This window comes from Melopsittacus undulatus, chromosome 2 (genome assembly GCF_012275295.1).
Source record: "Melopsittacus undulatus isolate bMelUnd1 chromosome 2, bMelUnd1.mat.Z, whole genome shotgun sequence".
Classification (NCBI taxonomy): Eukaryota; Metazoa; Chordata; class Aves; order Psittaciformes; family Psittaculidae; genus Melopsittacus; species Melopsittacus undulatus.
Window position 1 is genome coordinate 112,743,702 of NC_047528.1, and position 23,864 is coordinate 112,767,565.

The 23,864-nt window shown below is 40.4% G+C and overlaps 1 protein-coding gene across 1 annotated transcript in view; it reads left to right on the top strand.

The window, feature by feature from the left end:
• SLC22A15 (solute carrier family 22 member 15) overlaps nucleotides 1-11,337 on the top strand; it is a 28,821-nt gene extending 17,484 nt beyond the window's left edge. The window contains exons 6-12 of the mRNA XM_005146657.3: nucleotides 1,324-1,539; nucleotides 2,440-2,580; nucleotides 3,327-3,412; nucleotides 4,444-4,564; nucleotides 5,479-5,551; nucleotides 7,960-8,148; nucleotides 11,246-11,337. Of these exons, the coding sequence (XP_005146714.2) occupies nucleotides 1,324-1,539; nucleotides 2,440-2,580; nucleotides 3,327-3,412; nucleotides 4,444-4,564; nucleotides 5,479-5,551; nucleotides 7,960-8,148; nucleotides 11,246-11,332 (913 nt within the window). The 3' untranslated portion in view covers nucleotides 11,333-11,337. The remainder of the gene's footprint in view (nucleotides 1-1,323; nucleotides 1,540-2,439; nucleotides 2,581-3,326; nucleotides 3,413-4,443; nucleotides 4,565-5,478; nucleotides 5,552-7,959; nucleotides 8,149-11,245) is intronic.
• Nucleotides 11,338-23,864: the final 12,527 nt, after the last annotated feature.

Sequence of the window (23,864 nt, forward strand, 5' to 3'; positions counted from 1 at the left end):
TGATAATATGATGCTTCTCTTACAATTGTGCTAACATGGAAGGAACAGCATCAAAATTCCTTGCACATACAGTCTTAAAGGTAACATGAAAGAAAAAATAGACAGCTTCCTTTTATTTTTTCAAATATGATTAAGAGGGAATAGGAAGAAAGTTTCTTTATTAAGGTAGTATGAGTCTGTGTTTGTGGGTTCCAGCACTGAGAGCTATATGATGCCGTGTTCTTTTCTTGCATACTTTCTGGCAGTAAAATCTCAGTAACTGAAAGAAGAAAATAACTTCAGCTGCTGTTTAAACTTAAGGGTTTTTTCTTCTAACTTCAATCCCTTATTGAATAAAACTCTTAGTTAAAGAGTCAGTACACCCTTTCAAAAGGAAGCATCAGAAGTTAGGGAGGAGTCTTAGAGGCTGTTCACAAAGTAAAAGACACAGATGACACATGATTATTTCCAAACATAGTGGTGTTTGAGGCCACCAAAAGTTTTTTAACTTTCAGATTGACATACAGTCTTTTTTGAAGTGCCTTATTCATGGGACTTCAGAACTGTGCTCAGAGGCTCATCTTAGTATAAGAAAGGACTTCTTTTACTCCAAGTTTCACACTGCCTCCCTCCTACATTGCTTAAAAATTACTTTGTGCAGGAAATACTACCAGTTTGGGTTTTTTTTATTGTGGGAAAGAAAACCTGTTCCTTTCCAAGCTCTTTTCACTTACAAAAGCACAGACTCACTTTCCTTTAAATTTAAAGGGAAAATGTCACTTCTGGTCAGAGGCAAAAATCTTACAAAGCTTCTGGCAAAAGACTAAAGCTTAAATTACTTCTGGGAATCTGAAAATAATAGATTTGCTTTGTGGGCTGTGTTGGAGTTATAGATCTATCAAGTGAATAGTGCACATGGGGAGCAAGATCATGACCTTTGCACAGCCTCTGCCTTCCTGTCTACAGGAGAGAATATGGGGACAAGTTGGGAAATAAGAAATGGAAGACAACAAGTTTGTATTACAAAAACATCATCTGTTACTTGTAACAATGTGGTGAATCCTTAATTCTCTGGAGGCAGGGTCTTAATGATACTGTAAAATGTAGTATTGTGCATGTATGTATACATTCAACATAACTTCTTGGTATCTAAATTGCATGTGACTTATGTTCCCTTTCTTTTAAACATGCCTTGTCTCTGTTTCATTAAGTGAATTTTATACCTGAAGGGTTGTTTGAAAAATTCTTTGTTACACTCAAATGTATTTCAGCTTAATTGCCATAGGCAAGTCAGCCTCACAGAAAAATCCTAAAGCTGTCTGTGTGTGTGCATGTGTGTTTCAGGTTCATTCCAGAGTCCCCTCGCTGGCTCTATTCCCAAGGCCGGCTGAATGAAGCAGAAGATGCCCTCTACCTCATTGCAAAGAGGAACCGCAAGCAGAAGTGCACTTTCTCATTAAAACTCCCAGCAGAGAGGAGCTCCAGAGAGGCTGGCAGCTTCTTGGACCTGTTCCGATACAGGATCCTCTTGGGACGCACCTTGATCATGATGTTTACCTGGTACTTGAAATACTTTCTAGGCCCAGCTGTGTTGGTGCTGCCTCTTTTGAGTCTTTGAGAGAAAATGTTACTCATCCTGCAGATTGTACTTAGTCTGTATGATGAGGGACACTGTACCTAAAAATGATCCTTTTATTATAGTATTGCTTAATGCATTTCTAACAGGAAGCTATTTTGCCAGTCTAGTTGTGAGGTGTTTAATCTCTGCATTTTTGTCATGTCTGTTCATACATTTGGTTTTATAATGCATGTATTTGAGGAAGATGTAGGGATTAAGAAGAAAACAAATGGCATCATTGTGTTAGTAGACAACACAGAGCTCTTTTCCTGTTGCTTTTCCAAAGGTTACTGTAGCCTGGTTGATTTTTCTGTTCTTTAAATGAGAATTGCTGATTTCCTGCAAGATGAGTTAGTTACCAGTTCTTTTCCTCTCAGTAAAGGTGACAGCCAGGCAATGATACAAGAGAAAAAATAAAAGATGGGAATGAATAAAACTAGGCCAGAGTGTAGAAATTAAAAGAAGGTGGATGTGTTGTCTGAACTGCTTGAGAAAGGGTTTACACACAACTGGATAAGTATTGACGAAAGTGGAAGCTGATAAAAGCAGAAAGGACCAAGGCATAATTCTCAAGTCAACTAACATAGTCATAGTTTAATTTTATTCTGGTTTATGCACATTCTTCTTAAGTGTAGTCCTAAGTTGAACTGAGTAATAAGTCAGGAATTGGGTCTGCGCAGAGGCAAAATGGTTTCTTTCCCTAGGAAGCACAATATACTTGTAGGGTAACATGTTAGACCTTCTGAAACTCTAAATATGGCTTATGGTGATTTGCCAGACCAGTGCTTTGGTTTGGCAGGCAATATGGCAGCTCTGATTTACTCTTTTTCTCCTTTTTGCAGGTTTGTGTGCAGCTTGGTTTACTATGGTCTCACCCTAAATGTGGGTGACTTGGGTGGAAGTATTTATGCCAATTTAGCCCTTTCAGGGTTGATAGAAATCCCAGCATACCCAATCTGTATTTACTTGATTAACCAAAAATGGTAAGTACGAAATTTATTAACCCAAACCCATTCAGGGTTTTCATTTTGTTTCTGTTTTACTCGAAGAGTGGTTTCCTGTATATTGCATCTCCTAGTTTGTGTATGGAGCTTCCTGCTTCAATTTGAAGGTGCCATTGATATGTCTTTGTTTCAAATAAAGTTTAACTTGTTCTCAGTAACTCACTTATTAATGAGCTGTCTGAATTTGGCTTAGATGATGCTGATCCTGTGGATCAGTTGAACCGAGCTGTGCTAACCCCATGCTAACACAAGATGGCATTCTTCCCACCTCTCTCCCCATTCCCACTATTAGGTCAAAGTGGGTTGCAACTAAACTCAACTGAAACTGCCGAGTGGTTTCATGTAATAGTTGCTTGTGTGCAGAGGCGTTGATTCAAATATTCAGCCTTTTCCTGAGCCATGATACTCTGGACAATGTCTTTTTTGGAGAATTGATCTCCCAGTCTCTTCTCTCTGTGTCTCCTGAGGAGCTTTACAAATGTGCACACACAGTGGGAAACAAATCAAAACCCTAGAAGTTGTCAGCCACTGCATATAAAGACTTCTTGGTGCTCATTTTAAGAGGACACTAGAAGCTGTGTAAAAGTGTGAGAGGAAGTGTTTGTGGGAGATGGCATTCTGGATTCCCAACTGCAAATAAAGAGGCAGCATGAATTTAGAGGACTTGTTGCTCTGCAAACTACAAATCTAATGCAGAATAAAGCTTTGTTATCCTTGCACATCAGGTTTGGTCGGAAGCGAACACTGAGCACATTTCTCTTCCTGGGAGGATTGGCTTGTCTTATTGTCATGTTCCTTCCTAAAAAGAAAGGTAAATACTTTTGTTTCTGGAGTGTGTGATGAGAATTGTTAAACACAGCATCCTATAACCTAAGAATTTGATGATTGCTACTAGATTAGGTTCATACCACATGTGAGTCCCGATTTTTGAAGCCAGAGAAGGTAAGTCACAGAAAGGCTGAGCAGCAGCCTTCCTAAGACCTTAAGGAAAGCTTGTTGGAAAGGGTTGGATTTGAGCCTTTGTCTTTGGAATTCTGCCCTGTATTTCTGATCACATCAGTCACTCTTTTCCAGTGTTTTTGACTTACCCCAAATAGCATCAGTCTTTGGGATTATCTCCAAAAGCCAAATGATACGTTGGTGTAAGTAGCATGTATGCAGCTTTTATTTATCTCTTCAAGTGAAAGACTTGTGTCAACAGATCTTAAGAATTGAATCTTGGGGCAAGTTTCCATTTTTTCCTCAACTGCTCTGTAATGTTCAAGACTGGTATAACTGTGATATCAGTAATGTGGCCACATGTATTTCAAGAGAGAAGTTTGAAAATCTTCTGAAGCAAGGGTTTTTTAAGGAATGTGAAATTAAACGTCTTTTTTTTTGTTAGGCTGGTATCTGATACCAAGTACGTTTTGCATATTAGTCCAAGTACAACATATGAAAGAGATTTTCAGAGCAGAGGACTGTGAGACCCCATGAAGTAGTCCGTGTGCTGAACTGCTGAAGTTGGCCAGGAGTAAAGTACCTTAGGTACCAAGATTTATTCAAGGCAACAGTGGTTTATTCTGTAAGCCTTCCTTGGTAGGCATGTAATGTGTCTTCTGATGTGCCTGGTATAAGTGAGTAAGCACTGGCTATTCTGACAAGCAGTATCAAGCCCATGTTTCGTTCTGTACTTGAAGGTATAGATCACTTTGGACAAACTGTCCTTTAACAGAAAACTGCTTGGTTGTCAGCAAATTCTTCAGTGGATTTGCTTTCACTCCATGCTGTTGTGCGATTGAAATGATTAGAGATGTATTTGACTGCTCAGAAGCCTTAAAGGGATCACATTTTCTCTGTCAGATACTGGAGTGTTCGCAGTGGTGAATAGTCACTCTCTGTCTTTGCTGGGGAAGCTGACAATCAGTGCTGCATTTAACATTGTCTACATCTACACATCAGAACTTTATCCCACAGTGATCAGGTAACACAAGTTAACTTTAAGGTCTTCATTTTTTCTGGTCTCTTACCTGATCACCTTTATTTCTCTTACTTTTTTTGGTTTTTTAACTATACCTTTTAATTTGAAGTTTTCAGTTACATGTGATAATTATATGTAGTTTTACATGCTCAACTTCTTCCCTTTTCATTTCATCTTCCCTCAAATTTGCTGCATTTTCTTCAGACTAACCATGTTCTTTATATAACAGTAAAATATCCCTTTGGCTGCTTGGTGTGCCCACAGCCCTCTCTCCACTATGAGGATAACAGTAGTATTGCTGATACTTTAATGAGTGGTACCTAATTTTTTCAGTACTTTATAAGCCACACAGCTGTATTAAACATTCATGCTTGCTTAACCAGCAACACTGAAGATGACTGGTCAATAAGCTTTGTAACATAAACTTGATACTTCATAGGCTGTAGGTTTCACCAGCTAGAAGCAGAAGTACCCCATGCTTGTGCTGACAGAGCAGACAGAAGCATCTGTCATATGAATGCAATTGTATTGGATATTTTAAGCAGGTATTGTTGTTGATGATCTGCCACCAGTGAAACTATACTGTGGTGTTTTTCATGGGTGGGCAAGTCTGCTCATAAATAGGATTTGAAAAAAGGAATTTAGCCAAAGTTTCAGGCAGAGAAGATGCAGTAACTGAAAATGCACTTCTTTATGCCTCTATATGTATGTATGTTAGAATTCTGAACATGAAAGGGATTTGTGCTTCTAAGCACAAAGTATGTTTTAATTCCCGTCTTGGAATTCTTTCACTTACATTTGACTTTGTCAGTTACTGTGGTTGGGCTCATGACTGAAGTGTGGGGTTTCTTCCTTGCTTGATGACCCTTTTTCAATATGCAAATGTCACTGATTAACGACTTTTCTTTGCTTCTCAGGAATGTTGGAATGGGTGCCTGCTCCATGTTTTCCCGTGTTGGTGGAATCATTGCTCCATTCGTCCCTTCATTGGTTTGTCTGAACTTCTTACTATTATGTTTATTTTTGGTCTGTGGCTCTGACTTAGCAGAGGCTTACAGAGATAGGAATAATTTGGATAAGTTAAGTGTATAAACTATGATATGTAAATTACATGTCTTAACAGTAACATGGTAGGCGAAAGGCATTGCAATATAATCTGTGTGATTAGACAAAAATATCAACATTATTTAGTTCAGAAGGTGGCTTAGCCCTATAAGAATTTTGGGACTTAGCTGATGGGCTTCAGCAATACAGTAATTTCAGTCTCAAAATGGTGATACTCAACTTTAAACCCTAAGTGGGCAGTAGCAAGAAACCCATATAGTTAAAAGATCTACTACATCAAGATAAAGCATGTGGGTTTAAGTTATGTATCCGAGAATAAATTAGTTTTGCCATCAGTACACTTCATTGAATATCCATGGATTATAGTTATCAGCAAAGCGGTTTATCCTTCAATGAATGAAGATGGTGATGATGTTTAGTGGTAGACTTGGGAGTCCTGGGGGAGTGGTTGGACTTGATGATCTAAAGGTCTTTTCCAGCCTAGTTGATTGTATGATTTTATGTGGAGACTTGATATACCAGCAAAGCTTTTGTGCACAGACTTCACAGCAGTCTGTTAAGGCAAAGAAAATTCTGAAGAGCAAAATATTTTCCTCTGTGTTCATAGACTTGTGCATGCAGGTAAAAGTGTGCCAGTTTTTCACACAAACTGCTTGCTCAGGTCAAGTGACAATTCCTTTAATGTGACATTTCATCTGGAATAACTTCCCTCTCTGCCATTTGCCATCTTCTTATGTCAGGCAGAGGGCTAGCAAAGGGGCAGATGAGCACAGTGAGCCTTTTAATCTACAGAATGAAACACTGGGTAGGTGAGAGTGTGAGCACCTCTGGGGTACAGCAGGCAAAGCCAAGACCAGTGCAGATCTCCCAGGCAGGTTTAATAGGCAGCTTTTATGTCGCATTTGAGGCATCTATTAGGTTGTGCCTAGCAGAGATTTTGCACCACAGAAGACACAAATCTTGGATCATAATGTTTGAAGGCATCCAGTTAAAGTGAAAATAGCTCTGTTTAAGTAACAAATAAACACTGAGGAAAGAAATATTTTTGTGGTTTGGAATTTCTTCAACTATTTTCATGCATTTTCAGTATCTTTTGTGTGGGGATATTATAAAAAGGATAGGAAGGGAAGAAGTTAATTGCTGAGATAAGAGATGAAGTGTTGCTCTTCTGCTTGATCACAGCCAGTCATTTTCTCAATTTAGAATTGCTTTTTACTATATAAAGTGAACTTTTTGAAACAAACAGCTAAAATCTTGCCTTTTAAACAAGCCTGCTTTACTGGTTGTACAGTGAATGTACATATTTTGGAGTGGTGTTGTAGATGACTCATACTTTTGCACACACCATCCCCTAGAGTAGTTTTGCCTGTAACAAACCATGTAAAAACAGGAAAAGGCATCAGAGGAGTAAAAGCATTGCTTAGGCTGTAGGGATAAGAGGAAAGCCAAAGCTCAGCTGAAGCTAAAACTAGCAAGGAGCATAAATAGGGATTGCATTAGCTAAAGGTAATCTAGAGAAAATGGCAATGGTTGTCACATTAAATGGGAGCTAGCAGTGTCCTCTCATCACAAACAGGCAAGGTTCACACTGTGCTATGTCAGGCCCAGTGTGGTATGTAGCCCACAGATTAAGTTTCCTCCCAGTTCTAGAGGGATGTTGAAAAATCGGGAGGATCCAGCAGAGGGTAAGCCAAGATGGTTGGGGCTAGGGCCCATGGCTTCACATGAAAGCTTGAGGGAATATTGCACCTTTGATCTTCCCAGTAGTGTGGAACAGTTCAGCAGTGGTCAGTGGGACAAGTTTTGACCAGGGGATTATATAGGAAATTTGGAAAATATTCTTTTAGAGGCTTATTGCAGCCCTAGAAGAGCCTACACAGAGGGAGAATCTGTCCTTGGCATCTTTTCAATACTTGGTTACATAATGATAAGATTGACCTGGTCTAGGTCTTGGCTGTAGTTGTGCTCAGAATAGGTGCTTGGCCTAGGTGACCTCAAGAGATCTCTTTCAGCCAGCATGTCTACGACTGTGATATCTCTTTCCTACTACAAAGTGACGTTGCATTTATTAAGAAGTACATTGTTACAGACAAGAACTGAATATAAATTCAGCAGCCATTTCTTTAAAGTCCATCCCTAAATCTGTATTGATCTAATAGTATTGATAAGATACAGTTGACAATATTGGTGAAAAAGAGTAGGATAGGTAACTTTTATGCTAAATATGGAAGCAAACACTTGCCAGATGGAATGGTTGTCAAGGCTGAGTGCTTTAATATGCAGTATGAATTAGAGGGAACCAATCTCAACCTAACTCTCTTCTTTTTTTCCAGAAATCTGTGCAGTGGTCTCTGCCTTATATTGTCTTTGGAGCAACTGGTCTTTTGTCTGGACTCTTAAGTTTATTGTTGCCAGAGACCTTAAACAGCCCTTTGCTAGAAACTATTTCAGATCTGCAGGTATGCTCATACTGGAGGCTGGGTGATGAAGCCATGTCATTGCAAGCCCTAGATGGCTCTCAGGTATAGTCACAGTTTGGTTTTTTTCCTACAGCTTTTCTGTTGTGTTTATTTCAGCTGTCACCTTGAATATGCCACTCTAAATAGATGAGGATAGTGATTCTTGGCCTGTGGAGATGAAGCCACAGGGAAATGCAGGAGGTAGTTTAGTAACCCTACTGTCACATCTGAACTGTGTCTGGAATTGCAGGCTGAAACACAGCTGGGTTAATTCCTCTCCTCAAGGCCGAAAGCTTCTGATCTTTTCCTTTGGGATAAAAGCCTCTCTAATATCTAAGATTGCTGGAGCATGCTTCATGCAAAGCTAGCCATTGACGTTTGAGAAGCCTCAGGTGTTAAAGAAAGCAGAAGCCTGTTTGTGAAGAGCTGTTCTAAAAGACAGCATGCTACTGCCTTGACCTGCACTGGCTGTTCTGCTATGTCAGTTGTTAGGTCTGTCCTAGAGAGTTGTTGAATGGGTTAAGGCTAAACTAACCTCTAGGATCTGTTCCACTGTTGATTCTGGGAAATGAGTTTCATTGAAAACATCAGAACTACAAACTCCAGGCATAAGCATAACAAAATGTGGCAGCAGGATGTTTTCCAGTGGGGCTTCCTTGAATGTTGTTTTTTCATGTCACTTTATACTTCATTTTGTCTAACTCCTGCACACCTTTTGATGTAATGCATGTTTTCCAGTCATGTGGAGGGCTGGCTTTGTACATGCCTGCACCTCTGAGACTGGAGTGAGATTAAAGAGAATTATCTCTGGAAGTCCCTGAAAGTGTTCACAAACCACATAGATGAGGCCCTGGGTGACATGTTTTAGTGGTGGCTTTGGCAATCCTGGGGTAATGATTGGACTTCATGATCTTAAAGGTCTTTTCCAACAGAGTTGATTCTGTGATTCTATGAATTTGGATAAGGTTTTAGTGCTTAAATCCCAGTCCCAAAATTTTAAGTATTGATGGGCTAATCCAAATGGAAGTGGTCAGAAACTCGAAGAGCAATTCCTAACCAAAAATGCTTGTTGTCCCGAAATGCTGCAATGAGATGGGATCCCTGTGACACCTTTTACTTTGATTAATTTTTGGTCAAGCAGTCTGGGATTTGCAGACATTCATAAGCTTATTTTCACAGAAATCAGGAGGCAGAGTAACTCTTCTTTCTAGAAAGAGAGCAGTTGCTTCTTTTCAAAGGCTTCAACACACTGCCTTGTTTCCCAATTTTAGCTGTAATAATTCTTGACAGGACAGTGCAGTTCAGTGACAAAACCATCCTTGAAGAAAGCTTGAAAGAGGCAGCCCTGTAACAATTAGTTTTATACTTTAGCTGCTTTACATGCACATTTTACAAACATTTTTAACCATACTGTATAATGTGTTATGGCACCACATTCTTGCTGGCTACACAAATCCATCACATGTACTTACTTCAAGTTTACACCAGCTGCTACTTGGGTAATTACATCATTATTACATCTTAACTGTGCAGATGGCTTACTAACAACAAATAATTACATCAGACAGTGCAGGTGTTACAACTTAGAGGTGGGGGAAAGTCACATTTCCATTTTCCTTTGTAACCAAGTAAGCTCAGTACTGCTCTTTGAGGTGACAGGTATTGCCATCTATCAGTATGTGCCCAACTTGGCTCCCTTATGTCACAGGCTGCTTAAAAATCCCAACCTGAACAGGATCCACAAAAGGGAAAAAAATATTTTTGAGGAGCACTTTTCCCCAGATGGATTAAAATTATTGAATCCAAATTAAATAAAAGTTGGTTCAGGCCTGAAGTTAGCCTCTAGCTGAAGTAAGGTTATATCTGGAACGCCTGTGACACATTAGGGCTTTATTTTAAAGCTCGCAAAGGACTGATAAAAGAGAAAGCTATTGAACATTAACCTTATTTGACAAGGCCATGGAGAGGTCTTATGAAGCTGTGATAAGAAAGATGTAGAATTATTTCACATACTCTGAATTCCCCCTGTGGAATTCATTGTCCTTTTGTACCACTTTCAAGATAACATGTGTTCTGGTTGCCCAGGATGGAGGTTTTGTCCCTGTTAACATACATGAATGTGATATTCAAGTTGGACAGCATCCAGTGATAGCCTGACTTTTCTCAAATCATTTTAGAAATCCAGAAAGAAGCATAACACGATTCCCTTTATATTTCCTGACAGGTCTTAGTGCTCAAACTGTTTGAAATTCCTTTGCAGTTAGCGCACATTGCTGTAGCAAAACTCCCTCTGAAGACAGATCTAAAGCTACAGATTTTGCTTGCATGGTACTGTCAGTCGGGAACATGATTTCCATTTCTCTATTTTTCGCCCTCTCCCTCACCCTTTGCATATGACTAAGCAGGCAGAAGTCTTAGGGTGGATGGAAGCATAGTGGAAAAAATCCTAAATAAACTAGATGGAGTTTATTCTTTTTAACTGGAATGATTTGTATCGATTTCATGGAAAATTGCTATGCTGGCCAAATAAGAATTAACTCACTGTAAGAGCTAACTTTAGTATCTGTATATGATACAAATTATGTTGCTAAAAGGACTCTGGCTGGAGTAGGTATGCCTACAATAGGGAATTTACTCTCTGAACATATAAAGTGCTAATGTTCTCTTCCCTTTTCTATAACCTCTTAGTATTGCAGGAGGATGATCTTAATTAAACTTGCATAGGAATATGCCCAAGCTACATATGGAGAAGTAATAATTCAGATGAAGAAGCTTTTGTCTAATCAAGTAATCTGTGTGTTCTGAGCCTGTTTCCAGTAGCTCACCATAGAGTAGGGGCCTTTGAATGAATTTAAGAAAGCTGAACAGATTGTCACTTCATTCCAGCCGGTCTCTGTCCTGCATGTATTCTCTAGTGTACTGATGGAGCAGAGAAAGGCCATCTATTAGAAGCCCATCTCTTCTAAAGATGTTTTGAAGAACCAAGGTCACAAAGAAACATCAATTCACATAATGTCTTTTATAAGTTTTAATACCATGATTTGACCTATGTTTTCTTACTTCTTTTCTCCTAGCATTCCCACAGAGGTGTAATGATTGATGCTTATATATTTTTGGAGAGAACTTCTGTGCTAACCAGTGACTCTGTTTTCATTTCTAGTCTGGAGACAAAGACAGCTCTACAGGGAGTGGAAGTGAAGATGAGGAGTTTTATGATGCTGATGAAGAGACTCATATGATCAAGTAATGAAATAGAAGAAACACTGTCTTATTTTATGCCTTTTCTTACTTGTCTGGGAAGCCCGGCTGTAAGATGAGTACTGAGGACCTCACCTGTCAAGGAATGTCACTGGGCAAGTGCCTGTGTTTCTCCTGACTAGCAGAGGGGTTTGAGTACTGTTTGAACTAATTACACCACTGATGCTCTCCATACCAGGCATCCATTCAAGTTCTTACGGTTCATGGTGACAGTGCACGTACCACAGTTGAAGCCAGGTGAGACAGCAAGGGTAGGACTGTGTATGTGTGAAGCCTGGGAAATTACCTAGGCTTAGACATGTTTGGACAGCTCATCAGTGCACACGTTTGTATTCTGTTTTCAAGGTGGTTGATTTTCATTCAGTATAAATTGGTAAACTTGGAAACATCCACTGTTTATTTTTATATAGGGTGAAAGTGGTCTCAGAATGTGCTGTGTTGCTACTTCAGTGGGAACAACTTCCTGAAATTGTATGTTAAAATGGCTTCTGCATATTGAATAGGAGAGAGGCAACTATGAACATAAGGTTTCTCTCTCTCCATAGGCACCTGTATAAAGTTACAGGGTGCAGCTGGTTAGTCATGAGCTGTACATTCATAAAGTTAGCTTTAATGGAAGGCTGGGAGGAAGGACTACAGAAAAGAGCAACCATAAAACCTGCAGAATAAAGGACATTACTGATTTCTTTTTTCCCTTCTTTTCGTCCACCAAGCGTTTTCTTGGGGTTATGCCTATATCTGCCACATCTTCCCCCCCATCTCAGCACTGCTGTTTGTAGCTTTGCCTACCTTTACCTTGTCCTCACTTTGCCATAAATATTGAACCTCAGCAATTTCTCTGTGCAGTGAAATATTCTGTGAAGGATATAATTTCCTGGGTGGGACATAGGTGAAGTATTTATCACATACTCTGTGTTGTGAGGTATGTGTTAGAATATATATCTCATCTTTTGTTCACCTATCTGTGTCTTTATTTCTGAAAGAAACTTAACTCTGAAGTGATAAGAGAACCTGTGGGTTGCTGTTACATTTTGGAGATTATTGCCAGGAAGCTGCTAGTATTTATTTTAAAATCTTGTGTGTAGATGAAGTTATTTAAAATAAGGGGGGGGGGGAGGCAATACCTCTTTGAGATAGCATTTGGTTACTTGATGTTGTTTCATAACCAGGTGCTTGCTCAAGCACTTAGTTACTTGACTTTGTTGAGGAAGACAACTTCACTCTCCAGTTTACACTCAGCTTTCTGTAAGTGCTTCATTAGAAGGATATGGAATACTGAAATATGAAACATAAATATGAGATGCTTCAGCTACAAAGATGAGGCCTTACAAGGATTCAGCTTTCTTGATGACGTTGCTATCTTCATCCTCTAACCCTTAGCTTTCTATTGATTAGAACTGACTTCCATGAAACATTTGTTAGTCATTATACATGGAGTTCGTAGCAAAGAGCCACACAGTGGCAGCAAGTCTGTTGTCAGACTCACTAGCCATTGTTGTGCATGTTAGACTAAGGGAAAGCTGATTGCTGAGTATTTTCTGTTTAAAAGCAGAAGCTCCTTTACTCTGAAATGAAAGTAAAGAAAGAGTGTGAGAGGTTTGAACTTGAACTTTGTTCACTGGCAACTGTGCTGAGCAAAGTGCAGCTACCCTGCTTGGTGCAGAGGGCAGCCAGACACTGCAGGTTCACACATGTAGTGCTTCCCATTGGCCTGAACTTAATCCAGGCATTGACTGAGAGCAAAGTTGGGAACTTCAGTCCCTATGGAGAATGTATCAACATTGTTGTGATTTTTTTTTTCTTTTCCTGTTGTGAGCTTCACTAGAAGAATTCCAGCTTCCAGTGTTCAATTCTGGGGGCTGGGTTTTTTTTAAGACTGCTAAACAGTTGTAGATGTGGCAGAGCACTTTCAAACCCAGTCTGTCTGTCTTATTTGGCCCTTTTGTATGCAAGAAAGTGGCTCCAAATAAGGTACCCCAAAATACTTGGAAAGGTTGAACCTGTTTCTTCAAAGAATTTTTTAGTTTTTCATTGATGTTCTGAATTATGGACAGCTGGGAAGTAGCTTCTGAATAAATAAAACCTCTTTACTCAGAAGCAAACAGTGGTAATCTTGGCTATATTAACATGCTAGGGAAGTAATAGTGCCCCTGTGCTGGGCACTGATGAGGCTGCACCTCAAATCCTGTGTTCATTTCTGGTCTTCTCACTACAAGACAGACACTGAGGTGCTGGAGTGGGGCCAGAGAAGGGCAATGGAGCTGGTGCAGGGCCTGGAGCACAAGTTGATGGGAATGGCTGAGGGCCCTGGGGGGTTTAGTCTGGAGAAGGCTCTGGGGGCACCTTATCCCTCTCTACGGCTGCCTGACAGGAGGATGGAGTGAGGTGGGGTTGGTCTCTGCTCCCAAGGAGCAAGGGAAGGGACAAGAGGGAGTGGCCTCAAGCTGCACCAGGGCAGGTTTAGATGGAGATGAGGAACAATTCCTTCCCCAAAGGGTGCTCAGGCATTGGAACAGGCTGCCCAGGGCAGTGCTGGAGTCACTGTGCCTGGAAGTGTTCACACCGTGTAGATGAGGCCCTCAGTGCCATGGGTTGGTGGTGGCCTTGGCAGTGCTGGGGAACAGTAGGACTTGATGATCTTAAAGGTCTTTTCCAACCTGGTTGATTCTGATTCTGTGCTGCCACCACCCAATAGGTTTTATTGGGTGTTTGCTGCCTCTGTCTCTCTTTGGACAGTAGGTGGAGTAAGTCACCTGAGAGGCAAACAGGAGCTGTTAGCCTTTCTTGTTCCATAGTTTTACTGCCATTGTCTGCCTCTGGCAACCCTGGTCATGTCATGGGACACTTCAACCTAATTTTCATTAGAACAATATGATGCTGCAATGGTTCAGGTGGAGGTGATCACAAAACCCAGACCTGTGCTGGGTTTTGTGATCGTCTTCAACTTATAATTAAACTTATCTGTCCCATTTATATCATAAGTATACATATGCAAAACCAAGGGTGAAGAAAACATCAGAAGGTTTTTTTCCATAAAAGTTGCTGCTTTATTTTTAGCCTTCAATCTGACCTGTGTTGGCACCTTTGGAATGTTAAAGGGCAGCATCTTTTTTGTGTCTACCAGAGAAACTCTTTATTGTTACTTTTTCTGGCCAGTTAATTCAGAAGTTTCATAGAAGAGAGTCACTCTAAGAGGAGCTCAGCAATGTAGTACCAGGCTTCTTACTATTGCTTGCTCTCCCCCTTCATCTTCTGATGTCCACATCTATTAGGTGCTCAAGTTTCTTTCCAGAGAGGTTTGTTTTATAAGAACTTGCCATCTGGTACAGAAGCCTGTAGGATCACTTTATTCTTACCCATAGAGTGTAATGGTTTATAATAAGATACTTGTGTTATATGTAGCATTCACTGGGAAGAGATGCTGCAGTATTTTGTAGCCTATGTGGTCAACACCTTCTGTATCTAGATGGAGCATTATTGCTGAGCAGAAGTTCTTGAGTTGAACAGAGCCTGCTGTTTATGGGTCTCACAACTTGAGAGCACAAGTCAAAAGGCCAGACAGAACTGTGATTTTTAAAGTAGTGTAAGCAATCAGTGTAGATCCAATATTGGTGTTTGGGCAGTAAATTTGCCCTGAGAAGCTACTGGAGAGCAGAGGCTGATATAGCACTAAGATAGATCACAGTTTATGACATTGAAATGCTACTAGTCTGAGACCTAGCATCCATGCTAATTCAGTAAAGTATGACAGCCTTAACCCACAGGTTTTTGCTAGAGTAGCTTTGTATACTAAGCAGCCTGCATTGTTAACTGTTTTTTGTGTTGTGCAGGCACTTGGATACCTACCCCCAAGATGGGAATTCCTTTCTAGTGGGATTATGCTAGAGGAGAGGCTTTCCAGTGGTGCTGATTAGTCAGACCTTAATACTGTCTCAGGTGAGGTAGGTTTGGGATTCTGCTACCTGGAGACCTCTCAAGTGATACTTGAATACAGCTAGGAGTGAAGGGGAGTTGCAGATCATATGAGGAGAATTAGCTGGAGAGAGTAAAAAGAAACATTTTAGGACAAGGGCAGCTGAAAACAAGATAATAACCATTGGGTGTAAATACCTTCTTGCTGCTCGTGTTGACTTGAAAGTTCTTTCAGAGCTAGCATTGGCTGCAGGATATCCTACTGGGACATAATTTCTTCTTCATCTCAACTTCCTTCAGTATTACTATTTTAGTAATGAAACATTTCGTTGGATCTATATAAAATAGGGCATGCTCCAGTTTTCTTTTGGACTCAGGTTTTCTATGAAATGGCATGCCACGAAAATCATGAACATTTGTGAAGCCCTCTTCTGGGCAATGCTGTATAATTGGCCATTGCTTTATTTGCCAGCTTCCCTTTACGAAATTATTTGATGCAGTTTTTGTTCCACAACTTCTCAGCCTTCTGAGAAGAGAATAGGGAGGTCATTTGAAAAGTCTTTTTTTTAACAACTTCCTCTGAAAGCAAAGCCAGTGCTTTTCATTTAGAGACTGGGAAAGTGCTGTTCGGAGACACCCGAACACATGGGGAAACTTAGGAGCAATATGCTAAAGGAGGGACACGGATGACTCGGTGTTCAGGTCAGGGTGCTGAGTGAAGAACATACCCACACCTCTCCAGACACACCTCATTGACATAGGCAGGTTGTTGCTGGTTGACATCTTTGAAGGTGGCTTTAAGGGCTGCAGCCACATGCTTGTGCGCACGCAGTGCATGATCCATGCCAGGGTTTCCAGACTCCATGGATGTACTGAGATTAGCAAAATACCCTTTGCAGAGCCATAGGGAATAGAGTAGTACATTTTCCAGCCTATTTCAGCTAAGCATATAAAAGCAGATTGTAAAAGTATGGTTTTGTTGTCCTGAGAAAAAGGGGAAGTGAGGAACAAACCTATTTTTCCTAGTGTTTTAATTGAAGCATTTAAGCTAAAACTCTTGTTTCCCAGTCTTCTGTTTAATCACTGAATGCTTATTTTGTTACTATTACTTTGTTTTAGCTGATGGGTGATGTGCTATGTATACCTTTTACCACCCTATTAGAGTTTCTTTGATCATATTCTTTGACAGAACTCGATCTGTGCATGCAAGTTGTGAGCCTTACAGAAAATATGTCAGAAAAGCCCAAAAGCAGTGATGTCATGTGATGATGGAAGTTAATGTGGCCTGACACAATACCTGTGTCAGAAATGCCTGTATTCACCCGTTTACCAAACAGGAGGCTGAGGGTATAGCTGTATTTTGAGTCTCATTGCTTATATCTTACTACAGGGTGTATTTGTATCTTACTACAGGGTGTGTATTAAGTGGAAGAAAGATGCCCATGTAGAAAATGGTTGCGACAGATCTAAGTGTAAATTGGAGGGTGAACAGATTGATAGGGAATTGTTCCATGCTGTGTATTTTTAATGCCTTGCCCAGTCTGTTGTAGCCTTCAGATTATGCAGGTGCTGCTGTTATTTAAGTCTAATAGAGCTGGGTAAAACTTTCACCTTGAGAGTCTGAATTTCCTGAACTCTTCCATCTTACTTTTGGTACTACATGCTGCTTCTGCTAGGCTGAAAAAAAGCTCCTGTATTGCCTAATGGGGAGCAGATTTTCCTGTTCTGATTTGAAGTGCCTGTTTTACAAAAGTCATCTTTAATTTCCTCTGTCAACTTGATATGGGACTGTGTGTAATGTAACATCATAGAATTAGATTATGTAAGTGCCAAAGACAGTTTCCTGCTGGAAAGTGATGGTCCAAAACTAGTTCTAGCTGCATTCATTTGGAATTCTTCCATGCAACCTGCTAAAACTGGTATTTACAAGCATCTCCAGAGCTTTAGGAGATGGAAAGTAAGTTACCTTTGTTTGCTTGCCTTTCATTGCTCAGTTCACTTAAGTAGCTTTTGTTTCTGTGAAACCAAAGAAATTAAATGAAGGATTTTAAGTGTAGCTTTTGTGGAACATGCAGAATTTATACCATGTAGCCATTATAGAGGAATCTGCAGAGCCTGTTTGCTTCTAAGTTGCAAATGTCAAAGCTTTACTCTAAGACTGATAAAATCTGGTTAAAAACTGCACTTTAGAATTTGTTAATTCATTCATCAGTCTTTCAAATTAGCATTGCTAATAACAGCTTGCCTGGAGCTTCTTCATAGGATCTAGCAGATTGTCATGCACAGTCTGTTTGAGGCATTGCTAAATAATAATGTCTAGAGCTTAAGTCCCTATTACAACTAAAGTTCACTTTGAGTCAGCCTGTTCCTTACAGAATGGAGTATGTTTAAACTAAGTACTTGCCCATCCTCATTTACAAAAGGGTTGTAAAGGAAAGAAGTCTATAGCATGCGTGTTTCTGCTTCCCACCAACACACCGGAGGTGCTCATGTTATACCCAGTTTATCAGGAGGCAGGCAAAAAGTATGGTAGTAAGAAAACCTCCACCAATATTGGAAGTTAAAGACTTAAAGATGTTCCATGAGTTATCTGGAACATCTTTGTTCAAACAAAATTCCTGATGTTAGTTTGTAGGGGGAAAAACAACAAACCCAAGCAACTCACTATTGCAGACACTGATGAAAATCGTTACAGGGCAGGAAACTGCTGGATGACTTGTCATGAAAGTATTTATTGTGGTTCCTCTGATTTCCAGTATGCCTCTAAAAGACTGATTATTTGATCCTTGTCATTCTGCAAAGTCTAACCCAAGTTTTATTCTGTTCTTGTTAAAATTTGACTAGGTTATGTAGAAATTGGAAGTGTATTTTGTCACGTGGATACTTTTATTGCACTATCTTCCTTCTTGAATCTAATAATACTTTGATTTTTAAGCTACCTCTTTATATTGAGTTTTTTGCCAATTTTGTATTTAATTGAGCTTTAGGAAACTACAAAATATTTCCTTGTTTATTTAAGTGGGAATCCATGACTTGAAGACACAGAGCCCTCCTGTTTAAAGTTTTTCTTAAAGGGCTTTTAAATGTAGTTAAAAGACTTAAGGTTTTGAAGGAGAGAAATAATGACACACTTTTAGAGCATGGATTCTCCTGTGTGCACTACTTGGTTTTAGAAGGGCCAGAAAGCCCTTTGGTAATAATCTCAGCTGAGGGCATGACTTTTCAGGAGCAATAAATCTGGCTTGGGGCATTGTCATCAATTTAATTTATTGCCAGTTAAAGAGCTTTTAGTTACTGGTTTTGGTATTGAAGGAAAAGATAAATGAAACACTTGAAAAACACTGCTGCTTTCTTCCAGACACCACTCTTCCCCTCTCTCCCCCCATGCCATAAGCCCCATGGTGGTCTCTAGCTCCTTGGCTATATGTTGTGCTTGGTCCCTTCAATAAGGCAGCAGGCAGCGCAGGAGATTGGCACCAGTCTGTTGTGCTTGCTGTTCTTTTCTCTGCTCCTTGTTTCTTACTCAAGTGCTATTATTGTGTGGGTTTCTCCACCAGGCACAGTCCCTTTAGTATTGTAGCTCCTCCTGAGTCTGCTCTGTCTCTGCTCAGCCTAGGACTTTCCTTTTGGCATTTCTCCTGCTTGGCTGTCTCTCTGCCCCTCTTGTGCTGGCATGGCCTTTATTTTTTCTTTTTCCTCCTACTGCTGTAACACTGTAATCTGTTTTTCTTGTCACTTAGTGCCCTTTCTTAAACACCTGGACACAGGGAAGCAGTTCGTTACTGTGGGGCTGAGCACTGTAGATGTTGTGGAGTCTGCATGAGTGCAGCCTACTTTGATAAGTGGCCTTGCTTGAGCTGGGGTTTGGACCAGATGACTTCCAGAGGTCCCTTCTAACCTCAGCTATTCTGTGATGTCTGTGCTGCCTGTTGCTGGGACTAGCACAGGGTAGCCCCTGGCCTCTTCCTACACACGACACCTTGCAGACCTCTCACTACCAAAACCCTGACAGTTATGTTCAATACATGACTGAACAAGAGTTTCCTGCAAATCAAGTCCTTACACATTGGGGTGGCAGTTTTCATGAGTGGTAGTTGGTACCGTATTCCCTTTCCGTGTTATTGTTGTCTTAGGTCAAGTAAAGGCAACTCCTAAGGATATAATCAGACATTTATAGCCAAGTTTTGTGTCTGGTTACATTTGCATCCCTGCTGATTTCAGAAGACAGAACTTAGACCTCTGCTTGACCAGAGGAGCAGCCAGAGGGGTAAACTACTTTCTTGCTGTTCAACCCTTCATCATCATGAAAACAAATCTCTTTATAGTCTCTATCCTGGAGACTTTGTATTGCTTCCTCATGCCAGTTTAATTTGAACCAACAATCAGAAGCCCTCACCAGCTGAGTAGCAGGAAGTGGGAATAGAGGGGAATAGATTCACTGCTTCAAACAAAAATTAAGTTGTATATAGTTGGTGTGTGTATTTTTAAATATTTGTAATTTGGATTACTTGAATACTGTATGAGCCTTCCCACATTAAAATTGGGACTGAAATATATCAGAAGTACTTCCTCTTCTTTAACTGTATTAGTGTGCTGTTGGTTAACTCAGAGTTGTACTGCTGAGAAGCCTGAGTTTAGAATACTGATCTGGGAAGTCATAACTAAAGACAGCATAAGCTTTTCCACAGTGGACCTTTTATGGTGGTATACTCATGTTCTGTGGATCCACCTTTTTAAGATGTTCTTTGCCATTGGTGAGGGGCCATAATAAATGTTGAAATATTCAGAATAATTGCACTTATCTGTTATTTTCCTAATGTAATTCCTATGCATACTAACCTGGATGTGCTGTACGTCACTGGAGATACGAAAGGTTCTTAAATTACAAAAGGTAAATGAGTTTTGAAAGTAATTCTGTAAGACTGCATATTTTCCTGGGATATTATATTCTAAAAGAGGCAATGGTGGTAAGCCCATGTGAATTTATTCAGAAGTTAATATTGGTGGTCTTTCCAGTCACACTTAATTTCTGAATTATTTTGATCATTTGAAATACAGTTTCTCTTTACAGATTTTGTAGAGGCTAATCTGTGTTAGTAAACCAACTTCTAGGTGATTTGTAACAGCTCTAATACTGCCTCTGACTCATACAGTTGTATTAATGTCTTTGTAACTTATTTTGTGCCTTTTTTTTCCCCTGACACAAAATCTCAATAAAAAGCAGCTCTTTTGCAGCACTGCAAACCTGTTTTATTGTGCTGATTCTTTTACTTGCTTGACCCTTTTTGTTTTGTTTTCTGGAAGGGGATGAAGCTCTCATAATAGACCAGATATTTCTAATGGACTCTGCAGAAGAAAATTGACAAGGTGGAAGCAGGTCATTTGGGAATGGCAGCGTTACAAAGCGCCTGGGAAACTGGGACTGTCAGTACTCATCAATATATTCCACCATATCTATCACAAATCATTTCTAACAAAACCCGGCACCAGCGCAATGTGAGAATCAATTTACTACTGGCTTCAGTGGTGCTGATTGATGTGGAAAGACTGGAAACACTTTGGGGGGTTTTAGCAGAGCAAAATGTCTGTGGTGTTACTAACATTTGGACTGGGGGAGTTTCCAGGAACACTAGTTGGCACGTAACAATCCTCCTTTAAAGTGCTATGCATATGCACAAAAACATAGTCCCTGTCCTCAGGCTTCTGCCTAAACATGGAATGGCAAAATCTGAACACTTCATTACGTGGAGATGGAGGTGATAGCTTGACTGCATTTCCTATGCCCTGGCCAGTGACAAAGAAAGTAATGGTAATTGTCTGAATCTGGGAGTGGAAAAATGACTGTGGGGAAATAGGGATCCAGTCCTCTGTTTAAACTGGATACCAGAGATTCCATACCTCTATATGCATAAAAAAAAAGGTAATTTATAGATTCTCCTTGAATCCCTTGAGTAGGTACCAAAGCACTTCATCTGTCAGGATTTCAACGGGTACATGCTAAAGAAGGCAGGTGGTCTAAATGGTGTACTAGACCTTGTGTTACGTTGCATTTCACTCTTCCTCAATATGGAGCTAAGAACAACTCCCTATTCATGCTTCCTGGGCACAGACCTCTGGAAAAATCCTTTTTGTGTTGCTTACTGCAGGAGCAAAATGCAACCACCTAAAGTATCTTTTCAGATTAATCTGTTGTATGCTCTCTAGAATCTGCTGAAGCTTTAAATACATTTTGAAGTCTTTTGAACTTCAGTGTTTTCATCAGCAGCCTTTCTATAGAATGAGGAATTAGAATATCTGAAGCATACACCAGCAATTAAAGTAAGTTGTGTTGTTCATCCCTTGATCTAAAGTTATACATGGCTGTCTTTTGTTCTTGTTACTCCCAAAGCTTGTGAGCCTTGCTATTGTTCTTTACTATTATTACTTGAAGAATGGGGTTGTAAATAAGCAACTTTGAGGATGTTAGGCATTGTCAGTAACTATAGAGATAAGGAAATGACTTACAGCCACTGCCATACTCAAGGGCTGATTTACATTGATGTGCCTTTCTTTTAGAACTGGGTTAACTTGGGCTGCTCTTAAATGCAGCTCTGCTTGCCTATGCTTTGTCTGGGAAGTGGCTGTATCTCACTCTAACTGGAGCCTGTTTGACTACCAAGCCATTGTGTTGTGCTCTGTTGAGCCAAAATAAGGAAAAACGGGATAAGACACCAAGAATGGAGGAAAGAGGCCACAAATTACATATGGGGAGGACTGTGGGGTTTGTCAGTGTGTCTTTAACCTTTGTTGTGCTGCTTCTGTCAGTAACTTGTCACACTGACAAGGGAAAGACACCTCTGGAAGTCATCAGATGGGAGGTGTGGAGCTATAGTGCCATTCTTTGAAAGCAGGGATGTTGAAAAATGTGTTTGTCCCTTGCCAAGAACAGCCAGTACTGGTGTTGGGGTGGCAGTAGTAAGTATTGCCTATTAAGCAGCTGTGAGGCAAAATTACTCTTTCAAGCTGCACCAGGCTTAAATTTAACTGAAGTTCTGCTGGAAACACAGACTGTTTCCAGGCCTCAGCTCCTGCCTTTTCCAGCATTGTGAAACCTACAAGATGCTAGATGATGGAGACAAGACAAATACTTGTGATCAAATTCACTCTTAGTGAATAAAGGGCTCAGTCCTCATCCATTACTTATTTAAGAGCAACTTCAGTGAACAATCTTTGCTGCAGGGTGGAGGGGGAACCTCAACTTACTGATGAAACTATATATAATACAAGGTAATCTAATGTCATACTGGGAAAAGTGGTTCTTGAGTGACTTATTCTTACCATTCCCTTTTCTAGTGAAGATGACAAAGATGCAACTGCTCAGATTCATCCCCATCTTAGGGAGGGAGGAGGTAATATGGGCCAGAAAGACTGAAGCATTCCTTTTGAGCTGATTTTCCCTTCCACACTTCTGTTACTGAAAGGTAGCTAAGATATGACAATCCTGCAATCTGTTCTGCAGCTAAAAGCAGGCAATTTTTGTTCATTTCTCTGCACTTTGTATAATCCATGCAGGAGCTTGGCAAAACTACAATGGGGAATGCCATGAGGACTCATTGAAGAGAAGGCTGACTGAGCCATACAGATGGGATTACTTGGAAGTCTGTAGGTTCAGAAACAACTTAAAATCTAGTTCAGCTTTATTTTGATTCAGCTATGGTTTGAGCCATGGACCTGATCCCAAAGCTGGAGTGTTCTGAAGTGTATAGGTGGTTTGTTTAGTATTGGTTTAGGCTTGTTAGTTCTGAGATGCTGCATCTTGCAGTATAAGACTCCTGATCCCTAACCTGTTTTCCAGCTGCTCTGCTTACCAGCCATGCCAGGACAAGGTGATGCCTTTGTTAACATCATGACAGAGCTGTAAAGCAGGTAAATCAAGCACAAGCAGCATTCAGGTGCTTAGTGCAAGTTAAAAACTGCTGATAAAGGAAGTTGCTCATTGTGGGGTAATTCCTTTCTTGACCAACTGCTGCCTCTTCCAAGAGCTTCTGCAAGACTTTGTCACCTCCCAAAGCTGTTAGTAGCACTTCAGATTTGATGGAAATCTACTCCATTTTGGATGGTGGGTGCACCAAATACTAGGGACTACCCCTGAACAAGTCCTAGCAATTGGCTGACAGTTTCTCCTTCTTCCCCATATATGAGGTGTGTCTTCTCAAATGAAAGTAGAAGCTGTAGGGCAGTAGGCTTTGCATCAGGGCACCGAATGCTGGTCTCTGCAGAGCTTCTTGTATGACAGGAGGGCAGCGGGGCTCCGTCCATCAGCATTATTGCACTGCTGTAATACCCATCCTACAGTATGCTGCTTTTTAAATGACAGTGTCAGAGTTGTGCTTGCACAGGCCCCATTCTGTTTGTTTCAGGCTCTCTTTCTGGTTTGGTTGATATTCACTGTGAAATGTTTGATTAACATCTTGTTAAAGAAGTGGAAAAGAATCCTCTGAAGCCTCTACAAGGCCTGTTAATGCATAGGCTACAAGTGCAGTGATTAGGACAGAACCTGTAAGTACTGCACCTGGAATTAAGCCTCTGGATAAGTCACTTTTTCTCGCCCAAGTTTGTTGCTTTCTTGA